Source organism: Typopeltis vanoorti, chromosome 18 (genome assembly GCF_054136105.1).
Source record: "Typopeltis vanoorti isolate ZY-2024b chromosome 18, IOZ_Tvanoo_1.0, whole genome shotgun sequence".
Taxonomy (NCBI): domain Eukaryota; kingdom Metazoa; phylum Arthropoda; class Arachnida; order Uropygi; family Thelyphonidae; genus Typopeltis; species Typopeltis vanoorti.
Genome location: NC_143566.1, coordinates 79,651,649 through 79,674,036, shown reverse-complemented (window position 1 = coordinate 79,674,036; position 22,388 = coordinate 79,651,649). Strand labels below are relative to the sequence as shown.

At 34.2% G+C, this 22,388-nt stretch overlaps 1 protein-coding gene across 11 annotated transcripts in view; it reads left to right on the top strand.

Moving 5' to 3' along the window:
- The first annotated feature begins 303 nt into the window (after window positions 1-303).
- Window positions 304-22,388, top strand: part of CadN (neural cadherin) — a 1,238,426-nt gene continuing 1,216,341 nt past the window's right edge. For 8 of the 11 annotated variants that reach the window (XM_090407917.1, XM_090407910.1, XM_090407915.1 and 5 more), the window contains exons 1-2: window positions 462-695; window positions 1,536-2,907. In XM_090407917.1, the coding sequence (XP_090264043.1) occupies window positions 1,656-2,907 (1,252 nt within the window). In that variant the 5' untranslated portion in view covers window positions 462-695; window positions 1,536-1,655. Of the gene's footprint in view, window positions 394-461; window positions 696-823; window positions 860-1,535; window positions 2,908-22,388 lie in introns of those variants that run through there. The other 3 variants (XM_090407912.1, XM_090407911.1, XM_090407913.1) reach the window with 3 other exon arrangements.

Sequence of the window (22,388 nt, the reverse complement as noted above, 5' to 3'; positions counted from 1 at the left end):
TCTTGATGCCGCACGTTACTTTTGCTGCTTTCTACATATGGTAAATAACACCTGTGGCATAATTATGGCACATGACCTCTTCCTATAATCATAATGTATCGCCAACTGTTAAATCCTCTACAGTGCGATGCGTATCTATATTGTTGTTAATATATGTTTTGCGCATATGTAATAGCCATTCTTCAGTGTTTCTTTCGCGGTGATTGATGAAAACAGTGCATGAGATTCCTAGGTCCACGAACTTCACCGTGACGTCATCGCTCCACCCCTTCTGAATAATACAGTAGGCCGGTGAGATGTGCTCTGGATCTTCTATGAACTGTGCATCCTCCCCAAGCGCAATAGCTTTTTGGTAAAAGAGACAGTACATTGGAAAATCATTTTGGATATTGGGTAAAGTACAACATATTTTTGTAATTTCATGCGTGTATATTTATAATCAATGGATTAGTAGCTTCATCTATAAGGTTTTCATTCAATTTTCACGTTTTACCGGAAGTGCTCGGAAAAAGCTGATAGCAGGCGTTCACACCGAATACACGATCTTTCGTTCACACTGCTGAGGGTTGCTGTCGGTTCGGTACAAAGGAGCTTAGCTGTGCGGTGCTGAACTCGGTGTACTGGTTCGGAAAGGTGTGTGTGCGTGTGTAATGTTTGGTGTGCTTTTAGATTAATTTTCGTCGTAAAGACGAAAGGTAAGTATATACAATTTACAGCGGGCGTCCTTTTTCTTCTGCCTTTGCTCCTTGTGATTAAAACCACTGGTTAGTAATTTGTGTGCTATTTTGTTTGATAGTCCAGTGATCATCTTCATTTCGGATTAATGCTCCAAAAGAGACTCAGATTTGGCGTTTATATAGTGAGTAGCTACCTCTCCTTTTCACTATAAATCATGTGTAGTATTAAGGATAAAATTTCGGTCGTCTTTGCGCATCAACTTATTCTAAAATATTAATGTAAATGTCAGTGAGCTATTTTACAGCAAATTAAAATGCAGCCGTTGACGCAAGAGCATCTTTAAAGCGACTTCCATAAGCAGTATAGTTAGCAAATTTTCTACTGGCAAATTTTGCAGTGTCTAGTAGGATTGATCAGTTCTATACACGCTACCATTTTGTAGACGGCATTTATTTTATACAGTAAAGGTGCATGTCGTTAAACTGTTATTTGTTGCCTACTTCCTTAGTCTATATTTTCTAATGCCGCAAAAGCAGCGTCGCAAAGCGATAGCAAATACTCCCATGTAATGATGCTGCATGGAAGCAAGCTTTTCATTTAAAGGCAAGTCTTATTCGTTATTCTTTGCTTCATATTCCTATCCCGTTCCATTTTTACGCACATTAATATCAGAATATTGCCCTTTATCGACCAGAAATACTGCACAAAAATGTCAATCGATGATTTAATGCACTCCATTTTTCCTGCAAAGGAAATTAATTGTTCTTGTAGTTTCTTAGTTAGACGATCCTCTAGCATGCTTATTTTATAATTTGTTTTCCCCCACATTTACTAATGTGTGGCTTTTCTTTTAACAGGGATAACGGGAATTGCGAGTGACGGTCAGGCGACGGTGTTTGATGTCTCCCAGTCGAGCTTGAGTGGCAAGCGTGCTCTCGTAGAGCTAGTGAACTGGAGGTAGCAGCCGGTGTCAAAACATGGCGCCGAAGCTGGCGCTAGGACTGATCTGTCTGTTTGCTTTTTTCAGTACATACTATGGTTTGGATGTAGATCGAATAGCCGTACCTCATGATGTCTATCCCGGTTATAGTATTACAAAACTGCATTTCTGGGGACAATCTTTCACTCTGTTAGATAACGAATTTTCCAAGTACTTTACAGTTTTAAATGATGGCTTGCTGATGCCGACAACGGGAATCTCGCATTTCGTAAACAAGCCTCTTACTCTAATTGTTAAAGAAAAATTTCCGAATGGCACACGTGAACATATGCTGGTTTTGCACGTTGTGGATAGAAACAGGATGGTTAGATTTAATTATAATGCCTATAAAGGGAAAATTGCAGAAAATCAACCTCCAGGTACGCTAGTGGATGGAATACAGAGATTATTTGCTTCAAGTGATTCGCATCATCAGATAACATATACATTTGTTTCAGGGAATGAAGACAATATTTTTAGCATTTTGCAACCGTATAGTAACCATAGTGCTGTACTCATTCGTACCAATTGTGTACTTGACCGAGAAAACCAGGAATTATATGAACTTGTATTACGAGCAACTGATATACACGAAGCCGATAGTGCTGAGGCCTTACTTTCAATTGAAGTTGAAGATATTAATGATAACTCACCAGTGCCAGATAAGGAAGTGTTTGAGTTTAGAATTCCTGAAGATACGGAGCTTTATTCAATAATTGGCAACGTTACAGCAGTGGATGCTGATGGAGATATCCCTGTTTATCATCTTATAGCTAGACATCCAGTGTTTGCAATTGTCCCTAAAACGGGACAAATTCTTCTTATCGCGACACCAGAGTTGAAAACCTACAAACTTACTATTAGGGCTTATGACGGGCGTAAACCAGCACGTTTTAGTCCAGCAATCCCTGTTTACGTAGAGGTATACACTACTCAGCTGTTCTTTGAACCTGAAGAAAACGAAACGATCATACCAGAAACGAATGAAGTGTTAATTCGACAGAAGCGTTCAGTGAGACCTACAAAGAGTTATGAATTCAAGGAAACAGACGGAAATAGCCGTGGTAAATTGATGGTTACAATAGATAAGAAGCATCCTCATGAAAATTACAAAATTGAAAATCCTAATCGGTGGGTAGAGATAGCTCCAACTGGAGATATAAAAGTGAAAGAGCCATGGGACTATGAGCAACTTGGAAAGGAAAAAACCATCGACTTTTGGGTATTTGTTACGGGACCTAATGTTGATGGTAAGTATTCATTAAAGTCTAATTAGATTTCTGTTTATTATGATATTGCTGTCATGAAAGTTTGGAAAATTAATTTTCATACTTACTTTCAATTCTTTACAACATAATATTTAACAAGATCTTGTAAATGTATCATTAACCACTTTTATACACCTTAGATTTACTATTCACTAATATCAGTATAAATGACCAGTTTATTGAAGGAGGGGGACAAAAAAATATTTAAAATTTGTTGTTAAAGGAGTAATGTTGTAATTTAAATATTTCAAGTTGTTTTCACCTAATTGAAAAACTATGTGATTTGAAACATGTTGTGATCATTAGTTCTTTTCATAACTAATAGGTTTTTTTTTTCCATTTTGATGCCCAGTGCAAAATACATATACATAATTTCATTTTGTCGGGGTGATGTTTTATTTGAATTTATCACGAAAGTTTTGAAATGCAGAATTTATTTTTACGTAGCTCCAAGAGATTTATTTCTGATTTAAAGTTTGTTAGTTGTAAAACATAAAAATGTAATACTCAACTTGCGCATGCATGTTGACACATTGTGTGAGTAAACTACATTTTATTAATGTGTACAAAATTGTGTGATGTAGAAAATTTTCAAATATTGAAAATTTTTTATTAGAATTTGGGGAAAAAGATGATATTTGAGAATCCTATAGAGTAAACAGTTCATATAAATAAGTAAAAGCTTTTTTTTTTTTTTTTTGCCTCTTCAGCATTTTTGAAGATTTTGTATGGTTTTTACTGATATGGCATATCAGATTTTCATTAAGAGAAATTAAGAAAAAAACATTAATAAAAATGGGTGGTGTGATTGTAGTTAAAGAGAGGGAATGCAAAGAGGAAAATTGCTCCATCTGGAATGTGAGTTATGAATTATACAGCTGTTTAAATTATTTATAAATAATTATTTTATGCAATAATAATTTTAATGTTTTTAGACTTGGTAATCATTGGTAATTTTTCATTGCCATTCTTATAAAAATTTTAGTAAGGATTATTCCCTAAGCATTACCTTTTGTTATTTACATCCCATCTTAGTTGAATGCAAAGACAAGATTAAAAAGTAATGCTGCTACTACTGTGTTTACTTGTTTTATTCATTTGATAACATATGAATATGGAAAACAAAGTAGAAATTATTTAACAGTCAGAAGCTAAAAAGTATTTAATAAAAATATCTGCAGAAAGAAGATTATTGCTGCATGTTTTGTCATGTGTTTCATGTGAGTGCATCATAGGAAGAAATTTAAAGAGACTTTGCCCAACTCTTGTGTGATGCAAATCAGTGCATCAAAGTTAGTTTTTATGCTGAATGTTATTAAAGAAGTAACTTATTTTAGAATATTTGAATTGTAATTATTACAAAAGCAGATGAAACATAGGTGTGTGGAGGGGTGTTACATTGCACCAATTGTAAATTGATGTTCCTTGATTTTGAGACAGTTATTCAAGAAAACTAGTTTATATTGAACAAAATTTGTAACTGATAATTTCCTTTCAGACATTGCCTTTTTTTTTTTTTTTTGTCCCTCTCAACCATTAAAAGCCATTAATTCCACTGAAGTTGATGTGAAAATAGCACTGATTAGGAAAAAAATGCCAATAATGAAATTCAACTGGATGAGAGATGTAATTCCATGCACCATTTTCACGAACTTTTGTGAAAATAGTTGTAATGTTAAGGCATGTCATTCCCTCAAATTTCTATTCGACTATGTATTTTTACTTTGCATTCATGTTACTGAACATAAATCAAGCCAGGTCATGATGAATTTTCATACTAAATAATCATGTGAACTGAGAGTTTAAAAACTTCTTAAAGTAAAATGGATTTTAAGAAGAAAGAGCTGAAATTGTTTAAATGTATTCACCTAAGGAATACAGATCTTTTGACAGCAGCTTGTACTTATCTAGTTGCTGTTCAGTAGGCTAAATAGCTAGTGTCTGGTCAAAAGAAAAATTTTGACAGAAATAAATATTTTGATCCTACAATCCTTATATTTGACCTTTCAAAAAAAAAAAAAAGTCAGCTAACAAACAACTCTAATCACTTATTTCAGCTCTCAAAAATCATGGAGGTCATTAACAGCCAGTTTCCTTGTCACCCAGTAGCTCACTGGCAAATTAGTGAGAGCAACTTTGCTATGGACTAAGAATGGAAAACTCCAGTTTCCTAGCCATCACCATTCACTTTATACATAACCCATAGATAGGTTTTGGAGAAACTCAGGTGGCTGATCCTGATTTCTCAAGATCACTTTCTTTTTTCTAGTTTCTCCACCAACACTGGAGTATCCAAGGACTCTTTACTTTCACTCACTCTTCCACTTGTACATACATGTCCTTTCACTAACTTCAGATTCTGAGCATAGCTTATCTGATGATAGATACAAGACCTTAAGTGCAGTCGTCTTTACTATTTTTCAGTGGAGGCAAGAATTATCTTGTAAGTATCAATGCTACTAAAATAAACTCCTTATTTCTTACAAGAAACTATTCCTTCACTCTTTCCCCTTATTCTTGATAATACTTAGATCTCTGAATGCGACCAGATTTCTCTTCTTGAGGTGATTTACACCTCCAGTCTTTCCCAACACAAACACATCATGACAATAAGTTCTTCAACCTCCAAAAGAGCTACATGTATTTTTCTGCTTGATTCACTGCTTCTTACTTGTACAACTGTCCAGGTGGCAAAATACTGCTCACACATTTAGTATGGTGCATTTAAAATCTTACTAAGGACATATTGGAAAAAAACAAGAATGCTTAGATTTTTGTCCAGAATATTAATCTGATTAATTGATTCATCTCTCTATTCTTCACCTCCAAAAGAGCTACATGTATTTTTCTGCTTGATTCACTGCTTCTTACTTGTACAACTGTCCAGGTGGCAAAATACTGCTCACACATTTAGTATGGTGCATTTAAAATCTTACTAAGGACATATTGGAAAAAAACAAGAATGCTTAGATTTTTGTCCAGAATATTAATCTGATTAATTGATTCATCTCTCTATTCTTCACCTCCAAAAGAGCTACATGTATTTTTCTGCTTGATTCACTGCTTCTTACTTGTACAACTGTCCAGGTGGCAAAATACTGCTCACACATTTAGTATGGTGCATTTAAAATCTTACTAAGGACATATTGGAAAAAAACAAGAATGCTTAGATTTTTGTCCAGAATATTAATCTGATTAATTGATTCATCTCTCTCTCTCTTATCTGATTTACTCCACTCGCTCATACTGCTATATGTCTTTTCTTTAGTATTTTTACAGACAGTGTTCCACTAGGCTGGCTACCATCACTATTCCGTTTCTTCCAAGACTGTAAGAACAGATTTGCTGGTGAGTACCCATTTACTGTCCATCTTCAAACTTACTATGTTCTCTTCCTGGTTTTCATTCCATATGCTGCTGTTCTTTGAACAGCCTCTCTCACTGTCTTCCCTGGAACTTTTAGCTGTTCAGTAAACATCAACAGATTTATTCTTCCTTTTGCAAGTCTTGCTCACATACAGCACTGATGTTATAGGTTTTGCAAGTCCAATATTTAAAAAAAAAAAAAAAGTTATTATGTACTCATTTACTAAGCATGGACTGCATGGTTATTGTACAGTGTAAGCTTGAATTTTGATAGGTATGTGATTGAGTGTTGCCATGATTGTTGCATTTTTTATGCTAATTAGAATGGATCAAGTTGCCATCAATTTCATAAGCAATAGTATTCTAGTTAAATATGTTCACTGCATTAATTGACCTACTTCTAATTACAATTCAGTCACCTGATCATCACTTAGATTAATGAAAAAAAGTTAAGAAAATGCACAGATGAAAGAATCATTAAAAAAGGAAATTTTCAAAGACTTTGTTAATTAGAATTTCAGGAACTTGGGTGTTATAATAATGGATGGCAGTATATATTCCCTGGAGGGGTCTGTTCTTGACAATAGTGAAGTTGCTATCTACTCTAATACCAAGAGATAGTTATATAAAGTTGTTTGAACATGAAGTTCTCTTTGCATAGTTACTCTAGGCCAGTGGTGCACCCAGAGGGGGGGGGCCAAGGTACCCCCCAAAGAAAAGGAAAAAACACTACAAAATCTTTTCCTAATTAAAATTCATTTTTTTAATTTATGTCGTGTCTTCTATTTCTATACTACTTATGAATTAGCGATCAATGCAGATGCTCAGTCATAGGTCGTAGTGTGTATTTGCAAATCGTCTACTCAACCCCCCCCCCCAGGTTAAATCCTGAGTGCACCACTGCTCTGGGCACAATGTAGATGGCAACAAGAATATAGTTTGTAAATTCAAGTTAGAAATGAAAGCCTTTATAGTAATGGAATTAGATAGTTATCAATGTGTTCTAAGGTAACTCTAGCTAGCATATTGCATACATGTATATACCTTAATGTAAAGAGGATAACAACAGTTATTCTATGTATATTAGATGGATTTCAGCTTCTGTCAGATAATTTTGACAGTTTCTTGTCAGATCTCAATTGGTTTGAAGCTGTGAGTTTCCTTTTGAGATTATGCTGATTACTCTACTTTTCTCTTCAAAAATGTGTGTGTGGAGGGGAACTATTATACAAATGTTATTCAGAATACTGCATATAAGTATAGGGTAGTGTATTTATTAGTCAGAAAATTTAAGTTTTTCTTGTTTTCTGATATTATAGTCTCTTAGCTGGTTTCTGCTGGGAAGGGCATTTATAAAATTCACTCCATCCTTAGTGTAGGTAGACTCCAACAAGATTCAGAATAAACTGCCAAGGAATGGCTGTTAGGCTCTTCAGTTATAAGTAATGTCTCTTTTCTGTTGATAAAATGAAATATAACAGAATTTTTGTTATGAATTTTACAAATATAATGCAAGAACAATCATCTGTATTAAAAAGGGCAGTATGTTGAATTTGAAGTCTATTCTTCTCTGAATTCATTATCAGCTCATCATGGATCTTTTGTTTTAAAGTAAAAGTATTCTGCTTTCACTTTAAAATTAGCATAACGTTAACTAACAATACAAATGGTGCATATTATTATTCAGAACCTCCATTGAGTCATTAAACTTATTGTGGGAGGCCCATCTTAAACAACACAGTCCAGCATACCAGTCCTTTAAATTCATTCACTGTTTGTGCTCTCACTACTCTATCAGGCAATGCAATTCAAGGTCCAACCACTTCATGCAACAAAGCCACTCCTCTCACCACTTTCAAGAATGGCTCCCGTCGTCCTTGCTCCTTCCTTGTGATCTACCATATAAAAGAACTCCCAAGTGTCAACCCTCTAACTACCTCTCAACAGTTTCAATGTCTCAGTCATATTACCTATCTTTCTATCAACCAAACTGTGCATGCATGTTCTCAGTCTATGGTGATGAAATCTGAGAATAGTAATCCATGTGTGGTCTGATCAGAGCTTTATACAATGGAACCATGACTCTTTTGTCTCTGCTGGTCAGTCTCCTCAGTATTGCTGCAATACTGAGTGTTAGGGGAACTCTGGAAAACTCTGTGTTAGGGGAACATATTACCTTTGCAGTATGTTCCCCTAAACTTCAAGTTTCTATCAATCACCCCAACCCCAAGGTTCCTTACCTCCTCTACTTCTTTGAGTACAGTTTCTCCAACAGAATATACAACTTCCTATCTATGAATCTCAAACTTCAAAACCTTGTTTAGTTGCATTAAACTTAAACTCCCATTAATTGATTCATTTGTCCAGCTTATTCATATCCTCCAAAGGGCTACTTCATCAGTGCTATTATTAATAACCCTTCCCAGCTTCACATCATCTAGAACCAACTGAATATCTCCCTGCAATTTGAAAATGTTATTGGTATAAAGATTAAACAATATAGGTCCCAATACTGAGTCTTGAAGGACTCCACTTGTATTTCTGTCTGCTTGATACTGCTCCCCCCATACAACTGATATCTATCAGATAGCCAATTCCCAACCCATATGCTGTAACTGAATTATCATCTTATCATTTGGCACCTTGTCAAATGCCTTTTGTAAAATCCAAAAAAAAAACAAGAAACAAACAAAAACCTTAAAAAAAAAAAAAAAAAAAAAGATGGCAGTGTATTCCTTTTCCTCATCAATTGCTCTTGTTTACTTTGTTATAAAAGATAATGATTAGTAAAACAAGGATACCCTTTAACAGATCCATGCTCTCTCTCTCACAGATAATATCGCTCTCATCTGCCTATTGGTGCACCCAGGGGGGTATTCCCCCCCCCCCAAAAAAAAAAAAAAACACTGGAAAATTTTCCAAAAATCTTTTCCTAATTAAAATTACGTTATTTTTTTTTATTTATGTTGTGTTGTGTCTTCTATTTCTATACTACCACCCTTATCCAATGCGACAATCTTCCACTTCTTATGAAAATATTGAAATATAGCTATTCTCAAAAACCTCCATTAGTTTTTGCGTTGCCTTGGTATGTCCACTGTCTTTTAAAAGATCTGAATGAAATTAATGTTTATATAGATATTTTAATTACATGATAAATAATGTTTTATTTAAAACAGGAATACTTATCATTATCAAATTACAGCTGATTCTTAAATATACAAATTTCAGTGGTAGTACTTTAATTAGGAAAATATTTTTGCATCTCAATACCTTTGAGATACTTGAAAAGATTCAAGCATCTCAAAGGTATTACAATTAATTTGCCTCTCTTAATGTAGCTAATAGATCTCTGACATGCTTGAATCTTTCTAAATATGAATATTATGGCAACTCTTCTAGTGCTAGTTGGTCTATCAAATTAATCCTGCAATAAGAAGGCACCCTTTATGAGTGCTAGTTGGAATTGAGATATTTTGATTTCCCATATTTTAACACATCCATATTTATTTAAATTCAGGTGGGTTTTTAAGGGCAACTGCAGATCTCAAAAGTAAACTCAAAAGTCTCACATTTGAATTTACTGCAGTGTCTTTTTTTCCTTTTTGTTTCTGTGTGTAGTGTCCAAAGCATGGTCTGGATCCTGACCATAATTGCAGTTTTTGTTCTTCCAAGTAGATGATGACTGCTCTTGGATGTCTGTTTGTAGTTGGCTAACTTGTAGGAACAAGGAACTATATACACCTGGAACTGACAAAGGAGACTTTAAATGAATAAGGACAGAACGTTTAAGTGCAGCTTGAAAGACAATACATAGGTGTTATTTATTTTTTAATTCTGCATTTTTTTTCCTGATGCACACAAGACATATGGAATAGTGATTGCATTGCTATAGCTTTCTAAAAAGAGGGTCAGGGATTGAGGAAAGGATCAAGTATTTTGTTGAATCTCTTGAAATTGTAACAGTTAGAAAAGTGTGGTGTATATAGTTTTAAGTTCAGTTGTAAGAGAAGAATCTGTTGATTAGTTTTTAATAATACCATATTGTTCAAAGGGAGAATGATGGGAAAGTTTGTGAATGTGTCTATGTAAGTTTTCTGTATACTGTAAAAGAAAGGTAGGGAAAGCATATATATAGGAAAGCATGCTAATAAGGTGTCTGGAAAAGGTAGACTATTGTTAGTCTTTTTCTGTAATAAAATGTACTTTTTGAAGTTGACTATTGTATGTCTAGGATCATTAAGTAAAATCGAAAATTGAGTCAAGAGCATGCTTCTACAGAATTTTCTATTAAAATATTGGCAAGGAGTGAGAGAAAGGGATCCAATAGTACTTTCTATAAATCTTATTCTTCCAAGAGAAGTAACCAATTGGATGGCAAAGGAGAGATCTGTGATATCAGGATGAAAAACAGTTTTTTGGTGTTATGGTGTCATTTAAGGAATATAATTGCAGATGTTATATCAGAATTATTTCAAATTAAATTTTTGATAGAAGGCTTAAAATGGGTAAAATTTTTAATATAAGATGTATTACCAGTGAGTAGGGTGGGTGAGAATTTAGCTAATTGTTTGCATTATCTGTAAGAGGGGTTGGGGGAAGTCAGTAGTATCTACTCTGATTGGAGTATCAGGTTTGTGGATTTTAAACTGTATATATATTTGGAAGATGAGGAAACAAGAACTAATGGATTGATGGAAGTTTTTTCACTTGGCTATGCTACCAGTTATATATTTGGTTTAATCCTTTATCCAAGTGTAAGCAAAGTTTGTGCCTGAAGTATTTTCAAGACTGGGGCAACTCGTGGTAAAGGTAGAGTAAGTTCTGATCACTTGCCTTAATATCTCCCATAATGCAAAGCACATCTCTTTGTGGACATGTATAATGCTATGCATTAAGGAAAGGGCCACTACCCAGACCGGTTTCAACCTTTATTGAGGTCTCATCAGTGGGAGCAAGACCCTGAGGTGGTGATACTGAACTTACTCCACCTTTACCATGAGTTGCCCCAGTCCTGAAAATACTTCAGACACAAACTTTGTTTGCTTATACTTGGATAAAGGATTAAACTAAATTTATAATTGATAGCATAGCCAAGTAAAAACTTCCATCAACTATCTCTAATCCAGAGTATTTTAATAAGGTGTTGATACCTTTTGGCAACTGGTATATGGTGATATGACTTCTGCATTACTTCCACCTTAGTATCACCACTTCTGGGTTTGGCTCCCACTGATGAGACCTCAATAAAGGTCGAAACCGGTCTGGGTAGTGGCCCTTCCTTTAATGCATAGCATTATACATGTCTGCAAGAAGATGTGCTTTGCATTGTGGGGGATACTAAGGCAAGTGATCAGACTCTACCTTTACCACGAGTCGCCCCAGTCCTGAAAATACTTCGAACGCAGACTTTGTTTGCTTACACTTGGATAAAGGATTAAACCAAATATATAATAGCTAATGGATTGAAGTTTCTTGGTAATTTCAGGAGGCCAAAAAATTACATTTGTGAGTAATCTTTTTAATGTCTGACATTTTGGATTACAGTAGCATAACCTTTGTCTGGCAAATAGTGGTTTAATTTTTTCCTGTATTGTTTTCATTCTATTAAACCTCTAAGTTCTACACAGCAATTAAGCCTAAATATGCAAGCATTTAGAAGATTGATATTTATATTTTAGGTGAGCACACTCACCTTTCCATTCATTTTTTCTTGATCTTTTCCATCACAACAAGCTTTTTTTTTCTCTGATGATAAAAGATTTACATAGTATTTACAAATAATTGTACTTCAGCTGATAGTATTCTGGCAGATTTTTTCCCAAACAATTTAATGGATTATTGATTCTGTCAGGAAACACTAGTGGTTAGGGTAATGAGATTGCTTTGACTGGTTTGTCAGAATACTCATGTAAGTTCTCTTCCATTCGGTTCATTGCTCCTTGGAAAATTTTATTTATTTATTTTCACCAAGATAATACCATTTCTTTGAGAACATATTTTTGTGCATTGTCATGTTCTATTTTTTTTTATTTTTTATTTTTTAAAAAAACTGTTTTCTTGAAATGAGAATTCAAGAATTTGCTATGATCTTACTTCTCTTGAGTATACTAAGATATTATTATTATCAGTTATTATCAACATTTGACCTCCATGGAGTCAGAGACTCATTGTGGGAGGTACTCACTATTGCATACAATGCTCATCCAACTACATCTTAAACTGATTCAGTGTGTCCACATCCACAACACACTCGGGCAATGCATTCCACTCACCAACCACCCTCCATTCAAAGAACCTCTTCTCACACCCTCCTTATACAGTTTCCAGCAGTGGCCTCTTATTATACTCTCCTCTTCCATTCTATGAAAAATCTCTTCCATGTCTACCCGATAACAACACTTGACCAGCTTATATGCCTTAATCATACCCCCCCCCTTCCTCTTATTCACAAGGCTCTGCAACTTACATTCTCTTAATCTGTCCTCATACTCCACATTCCAAAGACCACTGACTATCTTTGTGAATCTTTTCTGTACCCTTTCCAACATATCCTCATCACCATGAAAACCTGGAGACCAAATCTGTGCACAATAATCCATATGAGGCCTGATCAAGGTCTTATACAATGGAATCTTAACCTCTCTATTTCTGCATGTCAGGGTTCTCAGCATCATTTCCATTATTCGATGTGATGTCTTCACAACTTGTGCAATATGGCCCCTGAATTTCAAGTCCTTGTCCACGTTGCTCCTAGATCTCTCATCTTCTCTACTTCTGTTTAAAGTTTCCCCACCAAGTGTATACTTTGCATCCCATCGTTGCTTACCAAATCTGAAACCTTGCACTTGGCAACATTGAACCGACAGTTCCACTTACCTGCCCATTCATGCTATCTATTCAAGTCCTCTTGTAAGGCATTAACATTAGCCTTGACTGTGCATCATCTGCAAACAGCTGGATATCACTAGTTAAGCCCGACCCAGTATCATTAACATACAAATTGAACAACAATGGCCCCAAAACTGACCTTTGCTTCACACCACTGGTGACCTAGTTATCTCTCAAGAACTCGAGAAATTCACTTTCCTTATTCCCAAATGCTATCTCTTCATTCCAATCTATACTGCCATAATTAATATCATCCATAATAATTGCCCCCATTCGAGAAACTCTTAATCCTCATGTGTGCCTTCCTTTACATGCTGCCTAAAATAGTTATCTCTCAAGAACTCGAGAAATTCACTTTCCTTATTCCCAAATGCCTATCTCTTTATTCCAATCTATACTGCCATAATTAAAATCACCCATAATAATTACTCCCATTCGAGATACTGCACCCCATATACAACTTTCTGATACCTATCTGACAGCCAATCAGTGATCCAACACAGAAGTTTCTTATCCAATCCCATCTGTTTCAATTTATTTAAGAGCTTGTCATGTGGCAGTCTATCAAAAGCCTTTGCAAAATCCAAGTACACCACTGTATATGCATCTCCTCTGTCCAAGGTATTTGTCACCTTGTTATAGTACATAAGTAAGTTTTTACATAAGTAAGACCAATTTCCTCAAATTGGTCTCCCCTTAACAAACCCATGCTGATAACCTCTGTGGTTATCAGCATGGGTTTGAGAATACTGCTGTTATCAACCCATTTCTGTATCCTACTTCTCACCAATCTCTTCAGGACCTTCACCACAACTTCAGATATACAGACTGGCCTATAATTTGAAGCTACTGCCTTAATGCAGTGGAACAATTTCACTCTCCTTCCACTCCCTTGGAACCTGTGCTGTTGCAAAACTCGTATTAAACAGGCATGCCAATGCTACTGCCAGTTCCCTGGAACATTCCCTTAAGATGTGTGGTGATATGTCATCAAATCCTATTGCCTTATTAACATCAAGGTTATTTATTTCCTCAAATGCCTCTTGCTTACTCATAATTAAGCTGTCCTTTCCTATGTACTCTACACTTAAGTTCCTCATGATTCCACCCTGATCAGGATGAAACACACTTATAAATTGATCACTGAATACCTCAACAATGTCTTCTGCAGCAGTTACCATTCTATCACTTTCATCCCTTAACTTCATCTATCCACGATCATTGTTCCTTCTACTTGCCACATATCTAAAAAAATGCTCTAGGGTTTTTCTTAGCGTGATTTGTCAATTTCTGCACATACTCTACTTTTGTTTTCCTTACTAACTGAGTCACTCTCCTGGCTTGTTCTTTTATATTCTTCATGTGACTGATTACCATTATTCATTTTTTACTTCCTCCAAAGTACTTTCTTTTTCCAGATTTCATTCATCCATTTTACACCTGCCTTATTCAGCCTTTTGACCTTTTGGATACGTTCATACATTAATGTTATGTATTTCTTTGGAAATTCCCATGCAGCATTTATTTCCTTACCGCTGAACTCCTTGTTCCATGTTATAGCTCGAATTTGTTTCCTAAACTTGTCATAATCACCAGCCTTATAATTCCATATATATCCTTTCCTCGCAAAAGCCTGCATATGACTAGCCACAACACAGATGATTACTTCATGATCACTTTCACCAACTGGAGGAAAATGTGAAACCCTTCTAACAATCACATCCTCTGATTAAATGATGAGATCTAGCACTCTTAATCCTCATGTGTGTGCTTTCCTTTACATGCTGCCTAAAATAGTTATCTCTCAAGAACTCAAAAAATTCACTTTCCTTATTCCCAAATGCTATCTCTTCATTCCAATCTATACTGCCATAATTAAAATCACCCATAATAATTACCCTTCCTTTGTTCACTAATCCAAGTTGTTTATACATTTCTTCATCACTACCTTCCACATTCTCAGGCCTATAGCAACATCCAACTAAATATGTCTTCCTCCACATTGCACCACAAACCATTGCCACTATTCCCCCTTTCATGTCTTCCTTATGTGGACTTAATTCCTCTGCTATCATCAGCAGCACTCCCCCCCCCTTCCTGCCCTTTCTATCTTCACAAAAAATGCTGTACCCTTTCATTTCTATTTCTGTTACATCATCTTCATTCAACCATGTTTCACTTATTCCAATGATTTGAGGGATATAAATTCAATCACTGAAACCATTTAATCCCCTTTATTTCTGTTAATAATGTTAAATAAGATAATGTTAAAGTGAATTTGGTAAAGTAAACTTGAATGAATTTCATGTTTATTTATAGTTTTCTGGCATACAACAGACTTTTGTATGATATCTACAGTGATTCTTCTGATAATGTCTCAGATAATTTTCACTGAATGTTAGTATCATGCTCTTGACAATGTCCTGTATTGTATTCAACCTATAGTGATCTAACTACAAAGTAATGAAACTGAAGCAGCTAAGAGAGTTTCTTCTTCCTGGCCCTACAGCCCAAATCAAGCCTTGGCCTCTTGGATTTGTTGTATCTAACTCTGTCTGAACAAGCATTACTTCTCCAGTTTTGGATATTTCAGTATGATGTTGCTATCTTGACTAATGGTATCCATATATCTTGTTCTTCATTTGCTATTTTGGTCTTTTACAAAGAATTTTACTGTTTATAGTATTCCTAAGTATACTACCATTTTTTTTTTCCATACAAAAAACATGTCCTGCCCACTGCAACTGTGTTTGAACTTGATTAAAGATATTGCAGGTTCTTTATAGAGTTGATGTGACTTATGGTTGCATCTGATTTTCCAGATACCATTATTCATTGTGCCAAATTATTCACATTATTATTCACTGGGCCACATATTTGTCTAAGAATTTTCCATCCAAAAGCTGAAATTAAATTCTCCACCTTTGCTGTAAATATCCAGGTTTCACATCTGTAGGTAACATTTGGGCAAATTATCGATTTATATATTTGCACTTTTTATCTTCCACTGGATACCTCTTTTGAGTTGAATACACATGAGAGAAAGAATAAAAAAAAGCATAATTACTCCTCTTTATTTGATTCTGCACTTTTACCATCTCATATGGTTGGCATGTGATAATTACTCTTAAATATTGTTCCACTTTTCCTATTTCAAAGTTCCCAATTTTCATGCTTGTATCAGTTTAACTGATTCTGCTTAATATTAATCATTATTTTTGTTTTTTGTAGATTATTTTTAACCCCTATCTTATATTTAAATTTTTTTAATTTCAAATATGTTTATCTGCTTTCATTTTGGTTCTTGATGCAATGTTAATCTCCCTGCATATGCTAAAATCTGCAGTGATTTGTTTATTAGAGTTTTTTAATATTTGCTGGCAATGACAAATAACATATTGCAAAGCTGAATTAAAAAATATTAGAGCTAGACCATCTGCTTGTTTTAATCCTTGAGTTATTGGAAAGGAATCTTTAAATCATTTGGTATTTTAACATGTGCTTCTGTGTTTTCCATCGTTAATACTGTGAGTGTTACGAGCTTATCAAAGTGTATCATAATCTCACTTTTTTTTTTCTGTTAATGTTGTCATATCTACAAATATCTGATAAATATTTATATCTTATTCCCAAAATTTCTCTAATAATTGTGTAACTATATGTATCTAATCATTAGATTTGCCTTTCCAGAAATCTGCTTTGTAGACATCAGTTATATTTTCCATAAATGGATTTCATGGGTTCTTCAAAACTGAAAATTGAAATTTTATAAACACTGAATTAGTAGTACAAATGAAAATATAACATAATAGTTGCAGCTAATATTTAGAACAGTACAAGTGATAATAATAGATTAGTAAAAATTAATACTACATATGTTATATACAGTATATCTTACAATTATTTTCCAAGTGGAAATATAGAGATTGATAGTAAAAGTTAGAATAAAGAACAGAAAATGGATCAGATTTGAAAAGAAAAAAAAAAAACTGTACAGTGTATGTAACACAGGGCCATAGCCATGCTGGATACTATAAAAATACAATGTAGGAAATACAGTCACTAAAAATTATATGACCGTATCTATGAGGGCACACAAATACATACAGAAAATAATTGAGATATAATATATGCTGCTGTCCGAAACCTAAGGACAAACACTATTTCTGAAGATTACAAGCACAAATTCAGATGAATGAGTTTGTGGTAATTTGTGTGATTTGATGATTTAGAGTAGAAAGCATGTACAGATTCACATTTTTCAATCATGTGTAAAAGGGGTTACATGGTAGCACTCAACAAGATAAAAAGCAAAACACTGCATTAAGCAAATTGTTTGAAGGAAGCTCTTTTCGTGAAGGAATAAAGTTGCAAACTTGGATGTTTTGTATTGTCTCAAATGCATAATCTAGATGATTGGATATGGGGAAGAATTATTAGAAAGCTTGAAGGCCATAGAATTACTGATATTGCCAGAGAGTTTGGAATCTCGCATAGCATTGTATCCATGCTCTGGGCAGTGTTTCAAACCAATGGAATGTGTTCCAGACATTTGCTAAGAGGTTACCCTCCTCTTTATACATGTAGCATGAAGACAGATTTTTGGTTATAATAGCAAAACGTAATCGATGCACCACGGCAGGTACTGTGGAAAGATGTCTGCAACAAGTAGGCCTATATGCCTGAAGGCCTGTAGTCTGTGGCCCTTTATCCACATCTCATCACATTTTGACCAATGTTGTAGCCATAAAAATTGGACGTGACACCAATGGGCTAATATACCCTTTGCAGATGAGTCATTTTAGTCTTTCCTTTGATTCTAGACTACACTTCATCTGGCATGAAAGTGGTATTGCTTGCCATCGTGAGAATGTTCTCGAAAGGGTTAGATACGTCAGTGCTTGGATCATGGTGTGGGGAGGCTATTATGCTTAATGAATGCACCGAGCTACAAGTGCTGGAAAAAGGAACTAGGACTGGTGAATGATATTGCAACGATGTTCAACATCATTTTCGATTGTTCTGTGGTGCTGTAGGCAAAGAATTTATTTTTAATGGATGACAATGCCACACAACATCAAAGTATTGGAGATACTTCTGGAGACCAAGGATATTAATCAAATCAAGTAGCTATCATGTTCCCCAGATCTCAACTCCATAGAACATGTTTGGGATGTCATAGGGAGATGCATTGCTGCTTGAAATTCCTTTCTAGGAAACAAGGCTTTATCCTTGCTCCGAAGGAGGAGTGTTTCTCAAGAATTTCTGAATCACTTGATGCTAAACGTGGTACACTGTTGTGTACCAAGCTTAGCATCAAGTGAGAACTGCATTGTAGTTTGGGGTGGACATTCCATACTGAAATGTTTGTTTGTGTAGTTTTCTGTAAGCACTAAACATTAATTCCTTAATTACATCCTTAGAAAAATTGTAACTTTGGCCAAAAACATATTGCAGCTTAATTTGCATGAAATTTATTAGTATGCTGGCAATAAATTTATGTCCACATTTGGCTGTAGTAGTAGTCATGAAAATCTTTTCATATACAGGTAAAAATGTAGTTTGTCCTTAGGTTTGGACACCAGTGTATAACCTTCAGAGTAATTTTCTATAATGTGCATTTAAAATAAAAGTCAACATTATTTTGTATGTTGTGCATAACAGAGAAATACCTCTATAATTTCCAGAAACTGTTTTGTCATTCTTTTTCTGTATTATACAGATCAGATTTTCTCCATTCTTTTGGCATTTGCTCTTTGTTTCATATGGTTAAAATAAATTCATGTATTTCATCTTCTAGTTTCTTTTTTCCTGTTTAGCAACTCTGTAGGAATTTTACCTATTCCTATGGATCTGTTGTTCCTGAATGAATGCACTATTTTTCTAAGCTTTCTGCTTGATATTATCCTTACAGATTCATCTTCTACAGTAGTAGTTGGTATAAAATTTTGAATTTCAGAAGTAATGTTCCTATTTAGTAATTAATGGAAATATTCTCTCTATCTAAATTCTTATTTTTTCTGTTAGGCTTATATCCACCTTTAATCCACTTAATCATGTTTTATGCTTGTCTGAGATTACTTTTGTTCTTTTTCCTGTTCTATTGAGTATATCATTTCATTAAGGGCTCATCTTCCTTTGACAGATTTTATCTGCCTGTCATCTTCATTCTTTATTTTCCTCATTTAATTCTGGATGGCTTTTCAGTAAATTCTTCTATGCTTCTTCATCAGATTTGCTTATTTTTACATCCCAGAATTTCTTTTGCAGTATTCAGAATCCATTTTTTAATATATGTCCAGCTTCTTTTTTATTTCTTTTTCTATATTAGTATTTTCAGCCTGTTTTTTTTCCTCCAACTTTGTGGTGGAAATTGATTTTAATTTCATCTTCTTTAAGCATCTGAAAGTTAGTTTAGTACTCTTTCATTTCTTTGTTATTTATTCACTGAAATTCTGCACCTGTACTTATTTTTTTACCAAATAATGATCTGAATCACAGCAAGCTTTTGTGTATGATCTTACATCCATAATAAAAACTTGATATTAATCTTTAATGATCTTGATGCTGATATGTAAGCACATGATCAATCTAATTAAATGTTGTACATGCTAAAATTACTTGATATAAAATCTTTTCAACAGCAGTAATGATAAGGTATGTTTTGTCGATTACATTTTGAGTTTAACCTGTAAAATTTTTTGCAACTCTGCGACACATGTGCTATTTAAGTGCCTCAACAATATTTGACAGTACTGTAACTATATTGTGTCAAAAAAAAAAAGAAAAAAAAAAGAATAATTCCAGTGGCGGCCGGTGAAAATTTTAAGTGGGAGGTGCTGCATATACAAAAAAAAAAAAAAAAAAAAAAAACTTTTTTTTCCCTAATCAGTAACGAATTTATTAATAAATAAATGTACATATTAAAAAATTGCTTTATTAAAAATATTTCATCCTCACCATGAACAAACACCAATAATAAAAGTTTTGTATCAATAGTAATGACAAGCCCTAACGAATATCGGTGTTAGATCACAGTGCATTTGTTTCGTGTAACGATAATTGAAAAAATATAATTATTTTCAACAGGGACACTCATCATAATTCAGCCTTGTATCTATAATAAATAAATAATTATATGTTATTTTAACAAAATAAAATAAGATTTACAAAAAATAGTTCGCCACGAACACACACCAATAATAAATGTTTCATATCTCACAGAAATAACGTGCGGAAGCATATGATACACTGCCCAAGCGGCAGTGTATCTAATGACGTAATGTGCAATGACAAGCGCAAACAAATATCGGCGTTAGATCGCAGTGCATTTGTTTCATTTAACGATAATTTAAAAAAAATTCTTTTCATATTTTCAACAGTGACACTGGTCATAATTCAGCCTTGTGTCTATAATAAATAAATAATTATACGTTATTTTAACATATAATTATTTATTTATTATTTTGTAAATCTTAATTTTATTTTAACAAAATAAAATTAAGATTTACAAAAAATAGTTCACCACAAACACGCACCAATAATACACATTTCATATCTCACAGAAATAATGCACGGAAGCATATGATACACTGCCCAAGCGACAGTGTATCTAATGACGTAACGTGCAATGATAAGCGCAAACGAATATCGGCATTAGATCGCAGTGCATTTGTTTCATGATCTAAAGCTTTAATCGAACAATTCCAATTATTAACTATTCAATCAATGTCAAAACATAAGCTGTAACCTTTAACATGTTGTATTGTATTTATATAATGTTGTAAGCATTGTTATTATTTATAAACACAAACAAAATTTAATTTTTTCATTTTTTCCTTGGGGTTTTTGCAGTGTTGCAGTGCTAATGTATGAGCCACCACTGAATAATTCACAACCATCATTGTTAAGCCTCTGTAGGTCAGTTGATAATAATGTTGCCTTTTGGTGAGAAAGACAATTTAAAGGATCATTGTATCCATTTACGATCTTTTTCTTGCAATGATCTTTTTTAAAAAAGCTTTTCAACTGAATGTTAGCTGGCCTCATACAGAGTGACAGACTTTTACTCTCAGAAATTGTTTTTTTTTTATCTTTCAAGACAAAAGTCAGAGAATACACACAATTGACATCCTGAACCACTATAGTAGCATTAATTAGATTTTTATGAAGCCAAGTGACATCTATGATAGCCTATTAAGCTTGAACGTGGTAAGGGAAAGGTGTCTGACATCATTAATTGCTGAATTGAAAGTATAGGCTACACAAAAGTTTGCCAGATTTTTATAAGCATATTCATACAGAGTTTCATTTCAAAGAGGAACTCCTCTATGAATGCAGTTATAAAATTTTGGTATAAGGATCCTACTAAATGTAGGATTTACTTTTCCAGATTGAACAACTTGATCTTCCATTTCACATAATTTTGAAGTTTGTTATGTGATACGTCTATAGTCCCAAGACTCATCGCTGGAAGACACTCTACACTATGCTATATGCCACCCAAATAATAGTTTTATTGTCTGTGAATCGCATGTATTCTGTGGCTAATTTGCCTGTATATGGATTGGAAAACCAGAGTTTTGTTGAGGGGGGGGGGCGACTATGCTCTCTCCATCATATTAGATCACTCACTTTCAATTGTGAAGAGTACATATAATGATTCATCTTGTGATGAGAATCAAACTTGGGTCTTTTCCACTTAAAGGACACTTTCTATCTTTCAGGTGCATTATAGATATGCCATGTTATGTTTATCTATAGATAAAGATTCTGGAAACTCAGGTTTTTCATTCCTCAGAATAGACATCTCAGTCTGAAGAAACAATTTACAAACATGGAAGTTTTTTCCATTTGGTAGACTATAATACATTTAGTTTAATCCTTTATCCAAGTGTAAGCAATCTCCATCATATTAGATCACTCGCATTCAATTGTGAAGAGTACATATAATGATTCATCTTGTGATGAGAATCAAAGGACACTTTCTATCTTTCAAGTGCATTATAGGTGCAAACTTTGTTTGCTTACACTTGGATAAAGGATTAAACTAAATTTATTACATTTACAAACATAGTCACAAACACAGTACTCAGGTTTGTGACAGGCCATTGAACCTAGATGGGATTGGAAATATACTGTTATTATTACTATAATAATAGTATATTTCCATTGAGGAAAATAAATACAACATCATAGCCTGAAAT